The 20,116-nt window shown below is 32.1% G+C and overlaps 1 protein-coding gene across 1 annotated transcript in view; it reads left to right on the top strand.

The window, feature by feature from the left end:
• LOC127699993 (GRIP1-associated protein 1-like) overlaps positions 1–20,116 on the top strand; it is a 54,735-nt gene that overhangs the window by 20,333 nt on the left and 14,286 nt on the right. The window contains exons 14-26 of the mRNA XM_052203700.1: positions 328–405; positions 669–803; positions 4,569–4,664; positions 5,707–5,853; positions 6,652–6,765; positions 9,207–9,350; positions 10,296–10,370; positions 10,963–11,019; positions 11,349–11,448; positions 14,355–14,412; positions 14,850–14,913; positions 18,680–18,799; positions 19,349–19,448. Coding sequence (XP_052059660.1) covers positions 328–405; positions 669–803; positions 4,569–4,664; positions 5,707–5,853; positions 6,652–6,765; positions 9,207–9,350; positions 10,296–10,370; positions 10,963–11,019; positions 11,349–11,448; positions 14,355–14,412; positions 14,850–14,913; positions 18,680–18,799; positions 19,349–19,448 — 1,288 coding nt within the window. The remainder of the gene's footprint in view (positions 1–327; positions 406–668; positions 804–4,568; positions 4,665–5,706; positions 5,854–6,651; positions 6,766–9,206; positions 9,351–10,295; positions 10,371–10,962; positions 11,020–11,348; positions 11,449–14,354; positions 14,413–14,849; positions 14,914–18,679; positions 18,800–19,348; positions 19,449–20,116) is intronic.

The following is a 20,116-nucleotide window of genomic DNA, read 5'->3' as shown; positions in this document are numbered from 1 at the left end:
CTGTGAAGGGCCGTTTGTTTGAGACAGACTTCTAATGAAGAAATGACAGAACTTTTACTAGGCATTTCAGTCTCCTAGAACAAGAGTTTTACCACAAACCCTTATAGGATTGAAGAATTTTTTTAGGTTTTATATTTTGTGGGCAGGAATGGTTTTGATATTGAAGCAAACCGAAAGATAATGATTCCAGTTTTTCTAAAATTTGTATCTCTTTTATAATATACCTTTTTAAGATATAGGATTGGTTGTAATCATAACATTATCCAACAATCAGGAAAAAAACATATGAATTTGAGTATATTGATAAAGTGTAATTGTTTTTTTCAGTCATTAGAAGAAAGTCATGACTCATCAGACCAGACTGTCAAACATTTACATAGTAAACTACAAACTCTTCAGCAACAGGTTAGTTCACACTTTTTAGCCAAGTTTTCTGAAGGAAAACACCAGTCATTAAAATGGTGTGCTACAGTGGGCAGTTTCTGTGCAGTAACTTATAAACCGTTCAATCAAAGCTTTTCAAATTTTAGTATATTTTTACTGATGACAAAATGGAGGTCAAGATTGAAATTGTTTTTTAAAGAGGTTATCTTCAAAAGCTCTCTACGATCAACATTTATTAAAATATTGATACACATGTACTTGTAAATTATACTTTTTCTTATTAGATTGATGCATCTGACATTGTAAATAGTCAGAAAGTCAAAGAATGTTCTACAAAATATGATCAACAATTAGAGGAACTACGGAACAAAAATTCCAAACTGTTACTAGAGAAGGGTGATCTCGTTACTCAGTTACAGGTTTGTATAAAGTAACTTAAAATTGAAAAGAAATTGATATGAAATTGATGTTACAAATTTTCATTTAAAATACAAAGGAAACATTTGTATAAAAATTTCGTAAGGGTTCCGCGGAACCCAGTGTCTCACCTACTTTTGCTGTCAGTCGCAGGCTCAACAAAAATGGGGAAAAAATTATTAAAAATTTACCTCTAGATAGAATCTTTTGATTGTAAGAAGCTTCTATCCAAGTTTGGTAAAAATCCAGGATGGTTTATGAATCTAATACATGATTAAAAAATTTTAACTGCAGACTGATTGTCATGTTAACTGGAAGAAAAACTAAGTCCATTTATAAGTAAAATACGGAAAAACAGGAAATAAATTTTGACAAAATTTCCTTCTAGATACTAGCTTTTGATCATAAACAAGCTTCTGTCCAAGTTTGGTACAAATCCAGGATAGTTTAAGAAAGTTATTAAAATTTTAAAAACCTTAACCACAGAGTGAATGTAATGTTAACTGGCAGAAAAACTAAGTCCATTTATAAGTAAAATACGGATAAACAGGATTTTTTTTGTACAAAATTTACTTCTGGATACTATCTTATGATCATAAACAAGCTTATGTCCAAGTTTGGTATAAATCAAGGATAGTTTTAGAAAATTATTATGATTTCAAAAACTTTTAACCACAGAGTGAATATTTGTGGCCGACGACGCAGACGGAATGTAGGATTGCTATGTCTCGCTTTTGCGACAAAAGTCGCAGGCTCAACAAAAAGCAGCTAAATAATGCTGTTTAAGACGATTAGAGCATAAACTCTATTTTCCATATCACAAGAATCTTAAAAACTTGTAGCAATTTAAGGACAACATACCTTATTTGAGCGGATAGTTGTTTACATGTTTAAGGTAGATGGGGTGTCTAAATTATAATCCATAGAATTTTTTAATAATTTGCCAAAATGTAGTTTATATCATGCTTTTTTGGAAAAAATAATAAAAAGAATGGGTCACAGGGCTTATTTTCACGCTACAGGTTGTGCAAAATTGACAGATTTTGTATAGATTATGCATGGAAAACGCAATTTTCTGCTATAAAACGAAAACTGCACCATAGAATTTTGAGATAAAATATGAGAAGATAGCTCTAATATTATACTTTCAGATAAGAAAAAGAAAAAATGGGGTCACCGAGCCCGTTTTCTTGCTACATAATAAAATAGATAAATTCCTAACACATTCTGGCCCAAGACCACAATTAATGATCCCGCTTTTCGTTGTCCACGAATATAGTTCCTTTTAATTAGAGTGTAGTTTTTCTTAATTTTTTTTCTTTCCCTTCGTCACTCATTTCTTAGTTTTTTTTGGGTGGAAATAAAAGAAGAGAGGTGAAATAAACTTTTGGATGTTGAATTTTAACTGATTTTGATATGGAAAGAGTGATTAGGCCAGGTGTAAAAAGGTGATATTTACAGTTTTCGGAACATCTCTTGACTTGTCCATAGGGGTATGGAGGTGTATTGGCTAAATTTGTAAGAGTCATTGGTTCAATCTTTCTGAATTTTGGATATATTTTTGGACTAGTACTATACATTACACACACAAAAGATTTGACAAAAATGCAAGGTGCAATTTTTTTAATGAAACAAAACGTTATAAAGAACTAATAGGGGAATTTAATTGTGGTCTGTGGCCTAAGAGGTGAATTCAGGAAATATTGAATTTGTACTTTGACAACTTCCCTGAATGATCTATTGGTATTAATTTGTCAAACTACATGAGAATAAATGATTTCCACTTTTATTTGATAGAAATTTTGTAAAAAAGTGACATTTCAGCCTACATGCCCAAAATTGAACTTTTTCAGTTGTTTCAATATTTTTACAAAAGTAGCATGCTTACTTTCTCTCTGACAGATTTTTCTGGTTTTTTATTTGTGTTTGTGGTGTCTAATGTAGATGTTTAACTCATTTTTGAACACTGAACACAAAAAAAAGTAGATAAAATCAGAATAAGAGTGCAAAATGTGCTGCTTTAATGGTCTTAGTCTAACGGTCAGTATGAAGCAAGTGAAAAATGAGGTTCTATGCACATACAAGTTGAATTCCTTTTAGCAGATTTCACTGAATCTGTATCAAAAGCACTTATTACTGGTTGTTTGACCTTGTCTGTTTCACAGACTACCTTTATTTTCTTTTGTTTGATAGCTAGTGGTTAAAATATTGGCCTTTTGAGGCTGAAATTTCATGCCGGTTTTAAAAAGTAAAGTAAATAACTTTGCATCAAATCATACTGTCTACATATATAGTTGAAAGTGACAGTCATGTTACATCCAGGCTCCATGTTTTATCATATCTAAACAAAGATTTGAGCAAAAAGAAGCATATCTCTATCTACCATATCATTTATATGCTTTTTAATATGCAAATGTGGGGAACGACCTAAATTGACAACCTGTTTTTTTAAGCTTGACATTGCTGAAGACCATTTTATTCACATGTGTTATGCTATTTGAAACTTATATTTCCATTAAAAGTACATTTATAACATGTAAAAGGTTTTTTTATAACTTAACAACTTCAGAAAATTGTGGTACGTGAAAAATATTACATTTCATATAAGGCCTGACTTCATTTGAAAACCTCTATTTTTTGGCACAGGCTCATATAAAATTTACTTCTGGCCATTTTTTATAAGTCTGAAACATAAAGTATGCTATCTGTTGCTTTTAATAGGTGATAACTTATGCATAGAAACATTAAAAAATGTAAGTTTTGGTATTTTTTGGTTTTTAGAAGCCCAAATTTGATAGTTGAAATTGTTCTAATTCAACGCCACAATTCAGCACCCAAAGTTCAGATATAAAAAATGCCACATATTTTATAATTGGTATCATATGGCTTTGAAACTTTGTAAACTGTTTTATAATACACTAAGCTTAAATCATGCCAAGTTTTATTATAATTGGTCAAGTTTTAGACCCCTAATAGGCCCAAGACCACAATTAATGATCCCGCTTTTCGTTGTCCACGAATATAGTTCCTTTTAATTAGAGTGTAGTTTTTCTTAATTTTTTTTCTTTCCCTTCGTCACTCATTTCTTAGTTTTTTTTGGGTGGAAATAAAAGAAGAGAGGTGAAATAAACTTTTGGATGTTGAATTTTAACTGATTTTGATATGGAAAGAGTGATTAGGCCAGGTGCAAAAAGGTGATATTTACAGTTTTCGGAACATCTCTTGACTTGTCCATAGGGGTATGGAGGTGTATTGGCTAAATTTGTAAGAGTCATTGGTTCAATCTTTCTGAATTTTGGATATATTTTTGGACTAGTACTATACATTACACACACAAAAGATTTGACAAAAATGCAAGGTGCAATTTTTTTAATGAAACAAAACGTTATAAAGAACTAATAGGGGAATTTAATTGTGGTCTGTGGCCTACCCATTGTAAAAGTAACAATATTTGAATTATCTGCCCTTACATTTGAGTTGCCTCCCCTTATGTGGCCAAGTTGGAAAAAATTGAATCAAACAAAAGTATTCTGTTTTTTGTAAAATACAACCATAAATATGATTAAACATGTCATTTTCTATATTAAAATGTAAATTCTTACACATGAATTACCCACTACTCTCAAAATTTGCACATTTTATTAAAGGTCTAGACCGATTATTTTCTGGTATTTCAAAATCCAAGATGGAGGAAGACACCCTATCTACCTTAAAAAAAGATTTGAAAATGGAATTATTATTTTATTATGTATGAAAATTAATTACAGGCCTGTAAAAATGCTAACCAGGAAACTCTAGACCAGTTATATGCTTTACAACAAGAGAGAGAAGGACATATACAACAATGGCAAGAAGTTAATAAGGTAAGGATTTTATTATTTCTTTTTAAACCCTACTGCAGCACTATTGCTGAACACAGCATTGTATAGTGATGGGGTGTTGACCATCCATCATCTGTGAATATAAAAATAAGAAGATGTGGTATGATTGCCAATAAGACAACTCTCGACAAGAGACCAAATAACACAGAAATTAACAACTATAGGTCAATGTATAGGTCACCGTACGGTCTTCAACAATGAGCAAAGCACATACCGCATAGTCAGCTATAAAAGGCCCCAAAATTACAAATGTAAAACAATTCAAACGAGAAAACTAAAGGCCTAATTTAAGTACAAAATAATGAACGAAAAACAAATATGTTACACAGCAACAAACGACAACCACTGAATTACAGGCTCCTGACTTGGGACAGGCACATACAGAATGTGGCAGGGTTAAACTTGTTTAAAGGCGCCAACCCTCCCCCTAACTTGGGACAGTGGTGTAACAGTACAAGATAAGAACAAACTATAAAAATCAGTTGAAAAAGGCTTAACTCATCAGATGGATAGAAATAGAAATACATTTAACAAAATCACAGAGTGGACGTGGATGGGTACTTATACATCCACACAACAGAAATACACTAAGTATAGATCTGTGAGTACTCACAGTTACTGACAGCTAGTTCAAAGCCAATAATAACTAATGAAAAAAATCATGTATCTAAGACTGAAATGTATTTTTCAAGAAGCATAGGTTGACCATGTCTTCTTGTTTGAATGGATGTTATTAGTCCAAGTCCCCTCAGTCATGGTCCATTGCATTTGAAACTTTTGCATAGTTAATATATAAAAGTGTTGCCATTTAAATTACATTTGCATTTATAATATACTATCTAAATAACACTCAGGAAAGACATATCTTAGTTTATTATGTAAGACAAAAAATAAGACCATTCTTTACCACAAGTAACCTCTTCTTAATTGCTTTACTTTAGACATTTTAGTTCAAAAATATTTGTTGGTAAGATAAAGAAATAAAGACTAGTAGAAAGTAAACTTATTGAATTTGATGTTTTAGGTTGCAGAAAAGAGAAAGTCTATGTTAGATGAGTTAGCTAATAAATACCAGAGAGACAGTGCCAGCCATCAGGAAATGTTACGTCTAATGGAAGAAGAACAAGAAATAGAAATCAGAAATCTACAAGACAAACTAAATGCTGAACATGTATGTAATTGTATTTCTGATGTCTCACCTTTATTATCTTTTGTATCAATGAGGCAGCAACCTAAAAAGGCAAATAAAATATCAAAAGATATCTAGACGTCACATATGGTCTTTATTATAAGGGCAATGCAATGTCTAAACAATAGGTCAAACTCTAAATCTTCAGAAGGTTGCGAAGAAGTTTAACAGAGCCTATCAAAGATCTACCTTCAACACATATAGTAAATAACAAAGACATTAAGACATAACTAACAAGAGGTTTCTGACTTCGGAGAGCCTATCAAAGATCTACCTTCAACACATATAGTAAATAAAAAAGACATTAAGACATAACTAACAAGAGGTTTCTGACTTCGGAGAGAATAATATGTCTATTATAATAAATATTTGATTTAATATGCAATCAATTTATTAAAAAAGAATTTATTTAGTATGTGGTATATATACATGAATACTCTAAAAACTGCAGACCATTTATGGTCATCTTGTTAGTTTATCATTTATTCCATTGATAATGAATTTACCATTTCCCATCTTTAATTGAAATATTAATCTGTTTATCCATAAAGGGAGATTATCCTGATTCAATAAGCTTACAATCTCAGGTCATTCAGGTTGGATTACTAAATAGAGTGATATTGTTTTTGGTCAACCAATATGTGTTTCAAGAGAAAAGGTAACAAGGGGGAAGTGTGTGCAGTATTATTTGTTAATTCTCAAATATTCTAAATGAAAAATCTGTAAACTAAAAGTTTAAAGAATGATTCAATTATTACAAGTATATTTATAATTTTGCAGAAAAGAGTAATTGAGTTAGAGAAGATGAAGTCCCAGTTTGAGGAGATAAAACAGCAGGTCAGCAGTTTAGAAGAAGCCAAAGGATGGTTAGAAAGAAGGTTGAAAGAAACTGAGGTACAATTTTAAGGAAAATTGACCAGTTGTACAGTAGTATTAGTTATTATTTAAATACAAAAAATGCAAGCATACATTGTACATGAAAACATCAAATTAAGCAAACTCATGTACCTGTTACAAAAACTGCAAAAAAATTAAAAAAGGAGACAAAATGCCAGTTGCCTGAAACATGTCTGCACACTGAATATTATCAAATGGCTTCATTTTCACAGCAGTCAGTTCCAATACTTTTTTTTAATGTTCCTTATAACTTTGACCGTAGCTATTTATCTGTCATGCCCATGAGATCAAATTTTATGTTTTCTTGGAATTTTATTTTCAAATAGAGGAGGGCTTTTAGGTTTTATATTTCTTATTTTTTTGAAATACACTCCCTCAATTTAAAATTGTCTGGTCATGATTTTATTGTCGAGCCTGCGACTTCTGTCGCAGAAAGCTCGACATAGGGATAGTGATCCGGCAGCTGCGTTAACTAGTTACTTCAAAGCTTTATATTTTAGAAGGTGGAAGACCTAGATACTTCATACTTTGTATATAGATGCCTTATGTTATGAAGTTTCCATATATCATATATCCATATATCAGATACTATAAGCAATATGTCTACTTTATTTGATGTATGGATTGATTGTAAGATGTACATGTCCAACTCGTAGGTGTCATCTGTCCTTGACCTCATTTTCATGGTTTAGTGTTAAGGTTTTTGTTGAGCCTGCGACTTCTGTTGCAGAAAGCTTGACATAGGGATAGTGATCTGGCAGCGGCGTTAACTAACTTCTTAAAAGCTAAATATTTCAGAAGGTAGAAGACCTGGATGCTTCATACTTTGTATATAGATGCCTTATGTTGTGAAGTTTCCGTCTGTCATATGTCCACTGTTCTTGACCTCATTTTCATGGTTCAGTGACTACTTGAAAAAGATTATTTGTAATGTTAATTTCTCTCTTATTATGAGTAATAGGATAACTATATTTGGTATGTGCGTACCTTGCAAGGTCCTCATGCCTGTCAGACAGTTTTCACTTGACCTCGACCTCATTTCATGGATCAGTGAACAAGGTTAAGTTTTCGTGGTCAAGTCCATATCTCAGATACTATAAGCAATAGGTCTATTATATTCGGTGTATATAATGATTGTAAGGTGTACATGTCAAACAGGTAGGTGTCATCTGACCTTGACCTCATTTTCATGGTTCAGTGGTAAAAGTTAAGTTTTTGTGTTTTGGTCTGTTTTTCTTAAACTTTAAGCAATAGGTCAACTATATTTGGTGTATGGAATGATTGTAAGGTGTATATGTCTGTCTAGCAGGTATCATCTGACCTCAACCTCATTTTCATGGTTCATTGATCAATGTTCAGTTTTCCTGGTTAACTTTGTTTCTTAGATACTATAAGCAATAGGTCAACTATATTTGATGCATAGAATGATTTTAAGGTGTACATGTCTGTCTGGCAGGGTTCATCTGACCTTGACCTCATTTTCATGGTTCATTTGTCAATATGAAATTTCCATGGTTTGGTCTGTTTCTTTTATACTATAAGCACTAGGTCATCTATATTTGTTGTATGGAATGATTGTATTAAAGGTGTACATGTATTTCCGGCTTGGTTTATCTGACCTTGACCTCATTTTCTTGGATCCTAAATGTTGATATGATACTTGTAGTAAAACTTTATATTTAGGACTATCAACATAAAATCAATGGTCAGTATAGAAGGTGAGACATTTCAGCGTGTGCACTCTTGTTTTGTTTTGGTCTGTTTTTCTTAAACTATAAGCAATAGGTCAACTATATTTAGTGTATGGAATGATTGTAAGGTGTATATGACTGTCTGGCAGGTATCATCTAAACTTGACCTCATTTTCATGGTTCATTGGTCAATGTTAAGTTTTCTTGATTAAGTTTGTTTCTTAGAAACTATAAGCAATAGGTCAACTGTATTTGGTGTATGGAATGATTGTAAGGTGTACATGAATTTCCAGTTTAGTTTATCTGACCTTGACCTCATTTTCTTGGAACATGTTAAGTTTATGTGATAATTGTAGTAAAGCTTTATATTTAGGACTATTAACATAAAATTAATGGTCAATAAAGCAGGTGAGACATTTCAGCGTGTGCACTCTTGTTCAAAATGGACTGCAGGGGATACGGTATATTAAAAGCTATTTCATTTGTCCCAAGTTATTAACAATCAACATAAAGTCTATTAAAAATTTGTGTGTTTACTTTTGTTTTAAAATAGAGAACCTCTCCCCCACTACAAGAAAAAAAAAAAGAAATCACTAAAATAGAAATAAGATGCTGTATGATTGCCAATGATAGGAAGACCAGAGGATAAGGTTAAGATAAGACATTGTTCCTTTTGAGAAATGTGATATAGACCAAAGAAACCAAAAATTTACTACGAGGGATCAAAAGTATAATTTTTTTTGGCAGGATCAGTTTAATTTGTATAAAGAACAGAGAGAGGCAGAGATGACAGAAATCCTCCAGAAACATGATATAGAAATAGCTACTTTAGAGGAAAAATACCAGACAGAGAAAGAAGGTGCAGCAGAAGATCATTCTTCTAGAATAAAGGTAATATACATGTATTTACTTTTCAAATATAAAAATTAGATGTGATATGATTGGCAGAAAGACCAATTGATATACATTTATTTACTGTCATTGTACACGGTCAGTTTCCTTTGGGGATTGTAAAGATACAGATGGCAAAATGTATGATATGCATTAGTTTTCTATGTTGTGTTTTGTGTACTTTTTTCGCCATGGCATTGTCAGTTTATTTTCTGACTTAAGAGTTTGAATGTACCTTTGGTATCTTTCACCTCTATATTATTCTTACTGTTTGAAAACAACTGATCCCAACAGATTCTGTCAGATTTGTGTCCTAATACTGTATTGAAACATGGCTAACACAAAATCTTGTTTTATTTTATTGCTTTATTGTGTACCACAACCACAATGTATAGTAGCTACTACTTTCATGATATTTCTCACATACTACTGACCAGAAAGACTTCATACTTGATCAGCAGCTTTGAAGTGATGAGTTGTTGCATCTTTTCAGAATTTGTTTGCTGATATTTTGAATTTTTCAATATTGATTTTTCATCACATTTGTCTCAAGTACTACAGAAACAAAAAGAATTCATACTTGGTCAGTAGCTTGGCAGTGGTGAGTTGTTAAGTGAGAAACACTTTTTGAATCTTTCAGACACCTACTTCTTATATATTTTCAATGAATTGAATGAACTTAAAGTTTTCTCAAGTACTACTAAACAGAAACACTCCATACTTGGTTAGCAGCTTCACAGTGATGCGTTGTAATGTGTGACCATTTTCAGGATCTGTCATCCTCCTTCTGTCGTTATCTGATACTTTGAATTACAAGTGGGGGTATGTGCTGCACAACATCCTGTTATTACTATTTAAAACCTGCACATATCACAACAGATATAACTTTAATATCAAATGCTTGTACAATCATGATTTCTTAATAAAGAAACACTAATTTTGCAGGAATATGTTGAAAAAGAAAAGACCCTTCAGACAGAACTAGATGATGAAAAACAGAAAGTAGAAAAGCTAAAACAGGTATTGTTACTTGTGTTATTGGCATACAAAAAACTCAAAAGACCATTTAGAAATCCAACTTTTGTTCTTGTAAATTATGTTGGACAGTCTCAGCATCCTTGTAAATGACATCTGGACCAATGAAAATGTCTGAACTAATGCAACACTATTTCTTAATTGGTCTATTGTCAAATGGCTTTCAAGTGACAAAAATTTCCTAACCTGAATAATTCAGGCCCTACCTATAATCAATCTCTCATACTCCACACAGGTATGAACTCTTTTTACAAATAAATTTGTCAATTGTCATGAATCCTGGATTTTGATTTGTGCTCTCTGGGCGAGAGATCCAATGAGCTTATGGCTAATTTTAAGGAGATATGAAATCCTGAGTTAATTCCAAATGATATTGACGATTTTTCTTTATAATAGAAATTTATATTAGGCATTAAGGTGTTAATGTATCCATTGTACAACAGGGTCATATATCGACTAAGTTATTTTGGTTAAAGTTTTCCGAATTGAGGATTTGATAAAATTAATATTCAATATAGGTCAAATTATATTTTGCTAATATTTTGTTCTTAGATTTGCAGTAATTATTTTGTTTCAGGAATTAAAAGATGGTGTGGATGAGAAAAAAATTCATGAGAAGAAAGGTTTGAAAACAGTAAGTGAAATTAAAATTAATGTTTAAACTGATTTTTTTTGCGTTTTGACATGAAATAATAAAAAGTTAAATAAATTTAATATTTTTTGTCGTTGGAAAGAAGCAAACTTTACACTCTGTTTTTTCGATTTCAAAATTATGATAGATACAAAGGACTAAAAAATTATCTATTTCTTGGAAAAGTTTGTAATATAATTTTTTGCCACCTTGCATAGTCATGTAAAAGATATTTTCTTTCTAATTGCTTTAGTTGTAACTCTTGGAGGGGTATAGCTTATTTTTTCGCAACCACCTACTTATTTATTCATAATTACATATTTTTGTTTCAGTTAAAAGATCTGAAAAGGCAGTTACATGCAGAGAGAAAAAGAGCAGAGAAATTACAAGATAAACTTCAGGAAGTGTTAACTGATACAAAACATAACAAAAGTAAGATATCGTAATACATATCATACCTCTTGTTAATACCCCATCTGAATGAAGCATGGTTATAATAGTGATAATATGGTGTTTGTCATTTTATTTGGAACCACTCTAAATCTGGTACTTAAAACTCATCAAAAGTAACAGGCATATAATTTATAATTTAGTACGCCAGACCCATGTTTTGTCTACATAATACTAATCAGTGGCACTTAAATCAAAACTGTTGGAAGCCAAATCAATTACAAAGTTGAACACAATAAAAAAAATAAAATAAAAATTCAACAAAATTTGTGCCAAATCTGGACAAGTGATTTGAACTTTCACAGAATCCACAGTACATAATGGAATTGTACAACTTGTTATTTATTTAATAGACTTCCATAACAAAATATTAAAATTAATGCTAATTCTTCTTATGATTGGACAGGTAGGCATTCTTCATTTTCAAATTCTCCTAAATTAATTAACTGATATCGCTGTTTTATTACAAAGGTTTCATTATATAATGTTAATGTGTACATACTATTTTATTTTCATATTAAAATGATTTTTGGGTTTTCAATACCAATGAAAGGACTTTGTTTTAAAGTGGGTGAAATTTGGATAAGTGAGGGCTATTCTAGGAAAAGATTTAATTGGTTTGGTTGGGGTGAGGGGAATGGACAGCTCTTTTTATTATGAGTGAGTTAACTCTTCACTATACCATTTCATCTTGAATAAATATTCCTGCTCTTTGTTAAATGTTTGTTTTATAGTTACTACTGACTTTATAACAAATATTTATTTTCATGCCATTGTTATATAAGAACAGATTTGCACATATTTTTGGCTGTATTGTCAAGTATTTTATTTTTAAGATACTATATTTAGCATTTTGAGTATGACAGAAATTTAAAAAAATTAGTACACATAAATTGATACTTCTACAGTATTACATATATTTAATGATGTTGCTATTTATATACTGTAAATGCAGAAATTTTTGGGATGTTTTTATTATTGCAAAAATTGCAATGTGATAGATGTGGTAAAATAAACAAGTTGCGTTTTACATGTTTATAGTTTTATTTGTGTGCAGCATTTTCTGTTATCGTAAAAATTAATCTCTTTTGTGACCATTGTTTAACAATCTCAATAATAAATGCACACAAAGTATTGTGAATTTACAGTACACAGTAGATTTATAAATATAGTTGATACTTGTACATATTGTTAAAGGGTCTTATTCAGGTAAATTTGACACCATCTCTTATTCTCCGATATATCTTCAGATAAAATATCCAGCATTGCATGTACATATTTAAAATAACATTTACTGTATATAAATTTATCTCATTTAATTTGTTAACTTTGTTGATAGTTCTGACAGCATCTGTATGCATGAATGTATTAATTATATACAGTACTAGTAGTTCCTATTGTTTGAGGCATCCCATTTCCACTGAAAATATAGCCATTTAAAATGATTGTCAAAATGAAATGTTTTTTTTTATATGAGAGGTCTTATTCAAGTGTTGATAAAAATAGCCTTTGATGATCTTTAATAGAGGACTGTTGTCTGTATAAGGCTGGATTTTTCCTTGTTTGAGTCATCCTCCTGTACAAATGCTGTACACAGTATTTACTACATTTTTTAGTGAATAATAGTTTATTCATGATGTACAAATAAAACACTCTGATTTTCTTGGAATGGTTTTGACTAGCTTAGACTTTAGATAGAAAGTAAAAATTGTTCATGAAGGCTGTTAATATTTCAGAATACATGTATATTAGGAAAGAAGAATGTGACTATTTGAAATTGATTGACCGACTTATTCAGAAATCACATCATGATCACAAACCTTAAATTTGGAATGTCGAGGGAAAATAACAGTATAAGCTATCTGAAATTAAAATTATTGCTTTCACCATGTGGTTTTGTTTCAATTTTGAATAAAAGTTTCCAGATTATTTTGCTTGACTGCTCCTTAGTTCATTCCTACACAGAATTTCATTTAGTGACCAAGCTGACTCGCTTATAGGGCTGCCTATCTTAATGATGTAGAGCACCAATATTGATATTTTTAATCTAAAATTTAAGAGAGCAGTCCACAAAAAAATATCAAAAGTATTATAGTACCATTATTAAGATTATTCTCTATCAGAATTATTTAAGATACAGTACTTTATCTCATCTGACTTTCAAAATATTGATCAAGTTTACACCCAAACCTTACAAAAAAAAACTCTTTTGTTGAAAAGCTTTGTTCCTTTGAAATGCTTTTGATAGCTCTTATTGTGTAGCAATGCTTATCCATTCTTGATTTTAAACCCATAATTTGTTTTAAACCTTTTATTCTTTTGTTCCTACCTAACCAGCTTTTCATTATTTTGTTGTTATTCTGCATGAAAATTAAGTAGATGTTGTAAAAACTCTATCTCCCATCCAAATATAAATATCTGATGAATCAATGATAAGTATGGTATTTACATCATGTAACTTTCATATCAAGAAAATAAAGTCAAAATAAGAAAGTATCATTTTAAATATATAGAAGTTTCTATATACAGTAGGGGCAATCAGTTGGACATTTTTTTTCTTTTTGGAATTCAATGACAGATTCAAAATGTTTTCTTTAACTATGTACTTACCATATTTTTAAAATTAATGTCAACAAAAATAGGTAAGAATCTGGTTGGCAACATTGCAATTATGAATTGGATCAAAATGATAATGATCGGTCAGGTTATACACAGACCCTGATGCTTTACCATTGATCAGTTTAAAGGAATACATATTCATGCTACAATGTAAATTGTACACATGTTCTGCTAGAAATTTTTGCCAGGCTTTTTCAGGCAAAACATCCACAATTAAAAAAATGTATTGTACATTTATATTTCTAAACAAATTTCCTATCAATTAATAGGTGTAGAAGAGTTGCTGAGTTCTGTGGACAGAAATGATTCATTGATAGAAGATAGAAGGTATATTGTTTAATGTTCACATGAAAAATTTAACTGATATTAACTATAAGACCATAAAATAATGATTGTATCAACATTTCTGCCTAAAGCAGGACAGGCTGACAACATTTCCATAATGTGTTTCATGATAAAAAAGAAGTTTTACTCCAAATATAAATTTTTGAATAGCATAAAGAATAACAGATAAAAGAACAACCAAATAATAAATAGATTTGTGTAGCCAGCAAAAAGTCTGTTTTTAAATTTTATGCAAATAAACCTTGAATTCCAACACAATGCATTGTTAATTCTTATTAAAGACCTTTGTGATATCTTATTTCAAAAAATAAACCCCCACACATTTGACAAACAAAAGCAGGATTATATATTTCATTTTTTTTCTTTGATTTTTGGTACAAGGTTTTTTACAAGTTGCTGTCTGCTTCTTATTATTTTAGCTCAGTATCTTCGTGGAATACAGGATATAGTCAAGCCAACACTAGCGTTGTCAGTTCACCTCAGGTTAGTAAATTTATTTCAGTATCTTCATGGAATACAGGGTATAGTCAAGCCAAAACAAGTGTTGTCAGTTCACCACAGGTTAGTTATTTTAGCTCAGTATCTTCATGGAATACAGGGTATAGTCAAGCCAACACAAGTGTTGTCAGTTCACCTCAGGTTACTTATTTTAGCTTAGTATCTTTCATGGAATACATGGTATAGTCAGGCCAACACAAGTGTTGTCAGTTCACCACAGGTTAGTTATTTTAGCTCAGTATCTTCATGGAATACAGGGTATAGTCAAGCCAACACAAGTGTTGTCAGTTCACGTCAGGTTAGTTATTTTAGCTCAGTATCTTCATGGAATACAGGGTATAGTCAAGCCAACACAAGTGTTGTCAGTTCACCACAGGTAAGTTATTTTAGCTCAGTATCTTGGTGGAATACAGGGTATAGTCAAGCCAACACAAGTGTTGTCAGTTCACCACAGGTTAGTTATTTTAGCTCAGTATCTTCATGGAATACAGGGTATAGTCAAGCCAACACTAGTGTTGTCAGTTCACCTCAGGTTAGTTATTTAGCTCAGTATCTCCATGGAATACAGGATATAGTCAAGCCAACACTAGTGTTGTCAGTTCACCTCAGGTTAGTTTTTTAGCTCAGTATCTTCATGGAATACAGTGTATAGTCAAGCCAACACTAGTGTAGTCAGTTCACCTCAGGTTAGTTATTTAGCTCAGTATCTTGGTGGAATACAGGTTATTTAGCTCAGTATCTTTGTGGAATACAGGATATAGTCAAGCCAACACTAGTGTAGTCAGTTCACCTCAGGTTAGTTATTGAGCTCAGTATCTTTGTGGAATACAGGTTATTTAGCTCAGTATCTTCATGGAATACAGGATATAGTCAAGCCAACACTAGTGTTGTCAGTTTACCTCAGGTTAGTTATTTTAGCTCAGTATCTTCATGGAGTACAGGGTATAGTCAAGCCAACACTGGTGTTGTCAGTTCACCACAGGTTAGTTATTTTAGCTCAGTATCTTCATGGAATACAGGGTATAGTCAAGCCAACACTAGTGTTGTCAGTTCACCTCGGGTTAGTTATTTTAGCTCAGTATCTTAATGGAATACAGGGTATAGTCAAGCCACTAGTGTTGTCAGTTCACCTCAGGTTAGTTATTTTAGCTCAGTATCTTCATGGAATACAGGGTATAGTCAAGCCAACACTGGTGTTGTCAGTTCACCTCAGGCTAGTTATTTTAGCTCAGTACTCCATGGAATACAGGGTATAGTCAAGCCAACACTAGTGTTGTCAGTTCACCTCAGGTTAGTTTTTTAGAACAGTATCTTCATGGAATACAGGGTATAGTCAAGCCAACACTAGTGTTGTCAGTTCACCTCAGTTAAGTTTTTTAGCTCAGTATCTTCATGGAATACAGGGGATAGTCAAGCCAACACTAGTGTTGTCAGTTCACCTCAGATTAGTTATTTTAGCTCAGTATCTTCATGGAATACAGGGTATAGTCAAGCCAACACTAGTGTTGTCAGTTCACCTCAGGTTAGTTATTTTAGCTCAGTATCTTCATGGAATACAGGGTATAGTCAAGCCACTAGTGTTGTCAGTTCACCTCAGGTTAGTTATTGAGCTCAGTATCTTTGTGGAATACAGGTTATTTTAGCTCAGTATCTTCATGGAATACAGGGTATAGTAAAGCCAACACTGGTGTTGTCAGTTCACCTCAGGTTAGTTATTTTTAGCTCAGTACTCCATGGAATACAGGGTATAGTCAAGCCAACACTGGTGTTGTCAGTTCGCCTCAGGTTAGTTATTTTAGCTCAGTACTCCATGGAATACAGGGTAAAGTCAAGCCAACACTAGTGTTGTCAGTTCACCTCAGGTTAGTTTTTTAGTTCAGTATCTTCATGGAATACAGGGTATAGTCAAGCCAACACTAGTGTTGTCAGTTCACCTCAGGTTAGTTTTTTAGTTCAGTATCTTCATGGAATACAGGGTATAGTCAAGCCAACACTGGTGTTGTCAGTTCACCACAGGTTAGTTATTTTAGCTCAGTATCTTCATGGAATACAGGGTATAGTCAAGCCAACACTATTGTTGTCAGTTCACATCAGGTTAGTTTTTTAGCTCAGTATCTTCATGGAATACAGTGTATAGTCAAGCCAACACTAGTGTTGTCAGTTCACTTCAGGTTAGTTATTTTAGCTCAGTATCTTCATGGAATACAGGGTATAGTCAAGCCACTAGTGTTGTCAGTTCACCTCAGGTTAGTTATTTTAGCTCAGTATCTTCATGGAATACAGGGTATAGTCAAGCCAACACTGGTGTTGTCAGTTCACCTCAGGCTAGTTATTTTAGCTCAGTACTCCATGGAATACAGGGTATAGTCAAGCCAACACTAGTGTTGTCAGTTCACCTCAGGTTAGTTTTTTAGAACAGTATCTTCATGGAATACAGGGTATAGTCAAGCCAACACTAGTGTTTTCAGTTCACCTCAGGTTAGTTATTTTTGCTCAGTATCTTCATGGAATACAGGGTATAGTCAAGCCAACACTAGTGTAGTCAGTTCACCACAGGTTAGTTATTTAGCAAACTCACATTCACTGTTTTACCATCAAAATATGAAAAATCCAGTTTTCATTCAGTAGGTCATTTCTTAGAAAATCTGAAAAGGGATTATAAGAGCAATATATTCCTGCTCCTTAAATCAGAAATTGTTTTATCCTTTCAGAGCATATAACAGAAGATTCAAATCAACTCAGTGGTCTTAAGGTGGTGTACTTTTCTTTAAGCCTTAAATCAACTCAGTGGTCTTAAGGTGGTGTACTTTTCTTTAAGCTTCAAATCAACTCAGTGGTCTTCAGGTGGTGTACTTGTCTTTAAGCTTCAAATCAACTCAGTGGTCTTAAGGTGGTGTACTTTTCTTTAAGCAGGAAGTTACAGTTTCCGTTCTGAACCAGGGCAAGCCAAAACTTAAAATTAAATAAGTATGGATTCATTCATATTCATGGGATACCAATTTTCGTGGGTACTGAGAAACCACAAATTTAAATATTTGCAGAAATACCAATTTAAAGTTACTTTAAATTTTATAGAATAAATGTTAAAACCACAAAATTGTGTACCCTGGAAATATCTTATTTTTTCATACCATGAAAATTGATACCAATGAAAATAAATGAATCCAAAGTAAATTAAAAATAGACTAAAATTGATATCTAATCCTTTTCTTCTAAGAATGCAGCTTATATGAGTAGGGGCAAAGACTGGTTGGCTAGTATTCAGCCAAATGTATTCAACAGGATTATGTTATTTGTGCTAACACACTAAACATTGGACTTTTCCTGTTTGTCAGATGTAGGAAATATGCATATGACGTTAACATTTTTTTGTCCTGAATATGCATGTTATATTTGCTATTGGACATTAAATGTTACATAAAGGCAACATAGCACTTTTCATGAACGTACCCCCACCCCCAAACAAACAAAAAATTAAACCACAAAAATGTTTTGCAATGTCTTAGAAATACCTCCCATGCAGGTGTTGCACTGTTATGTTATAACAGTACTGGATATGATGTTGCAGGAACATTGTTATTCTTTGTATCTTTTGTAAAACCAAATTATAATTTCTTGCTTCAGTGAATATATATTTTATTATTAAAATAAAACATTTACAAATATTAGTTGACTTTTGTAATTAAAATTTATATTTTTTCTTTTTTAAAATTGTCATTATTTGATAGTTAATAAATGTTTTATATTATAGTCACCAGAAAAATGTGATCCCTTCCCATCAACGTCCAATGATATCCATGAAGAAGAACACAATGAATTGTTAAATAGATTAGGAAATTTACAGCAAGCCAAATGGAACTTGGAAGAAAAGGTATATGAGAAACATAATGTAACACATGTAAGGCTAAGATTTCCAATCTCTTACTTACGAAACTTGGCTGAGTCAGAGATGACTGGAAATTTGACCTTAAAGTCTTGTAATGTGTAGTCTATTCTTGGATTGAGAATTTAACAATTTATGTTCCACCCTTTCAACTTCAAAGTGAATTGAGTAATATTGAAAAACATGGGAAAATGGTTGTATGTAGTCTTATGCTTTCAAGTTCTTTTTAAACTTTGTCTCACCCAATGACTCATGTCTATCTCCTTAAAAGATAATTTAAAAACATTACAGTAGTCTTTTGGAGTTTAGTGTGACGTCCATTTTCACTGAACTAGTATACATTATTGTTTAGGGGCCAGGTGAAGCCTGCCTTCGGATGCAGGATTTTCTCGCTGTGTTGAAGACCCATTGGTGGCCTTGGGCTGTTTTCTGCTCTTTGGTCGGGTTGTTGTCTCTTTGACGCATTCCCTGTTTCCATTCTCAATTTTATTTTTTGCACAAGTGGAGTGAAATGATCATGTTTTAATTATATTTTAGGTTTCACACTTAGAAACAAGTAACTCAGCTATGGCCGAAGACTTAATACAGAAAACCAAGATCATAGAACATTATGTCAGAGATACTGGAACCAAAAATGGTAAGGAATTGGTATTTTATCTCAACTTCCCTAAAGGGTCAATTGTAAATTATTGAAGCCTTTTCTTGTCAATAGTATTGCCTAATGTATAATTATATTTTTCTCTTTAAATGTTCTGTTCATAAATATTTTACAAAGTATGCCTTTATTACAGCATAATATTAGACATATGTGCCAGATATCAGAATGCGAGTTCATATTATTGCGATACTCACCCAGTCGCGTTATTCGCATTAATAAAAACCTCGCAATAATTTCTGAATTTACAGTAATAATAGAAATTAAAACTTACAATAATAAACAAAGCTAAGTAAGTAAGTTAAAACAAAGTGATATCCTTCAACAATAACTGAATCTAAAATTTGGATACTTCATTGCATAAATGGAATACTATACATTTATTTCCCATGCCTGAGGGAGATATGAAGATTTGTTCACCCAAGAATAGTCATATTTCACGAGGGCTCTGCCCGAGGGAAATATGATTTTTTCTAGGGTGAGCAAATCTTCATATCTCCTGAGGCAAGGGGAAACGAATGTTTTATTCCACTGCCTATGCTTTGTTTACTATCAATACATTAATTATTATTTTGTATAATTTTTTTTATCTTATCCACTTGTTTTTATAAGTTAAACTTATCATGACATACACATTGATAAACAGTACG

Source organism: Mytilus californianus, unplaced genomic scaffold, assembly GCF_021869535.1.
Source record: "Mytilus californianus isolate M0D057914Y unplaced genomic scaffold, xbMytCali1.0.p SCAF_1, whole genome shotgun sequence".
Lineage (NCBI taxonomy): Eukaryota > Metazoa > Mollusca > Bivalvia > Mytilida > Mytilidae > Mytilus > Mytilus californianus.
This window is presented reverse-complemented; position numbering and strand designations above follow the sequence as displayed.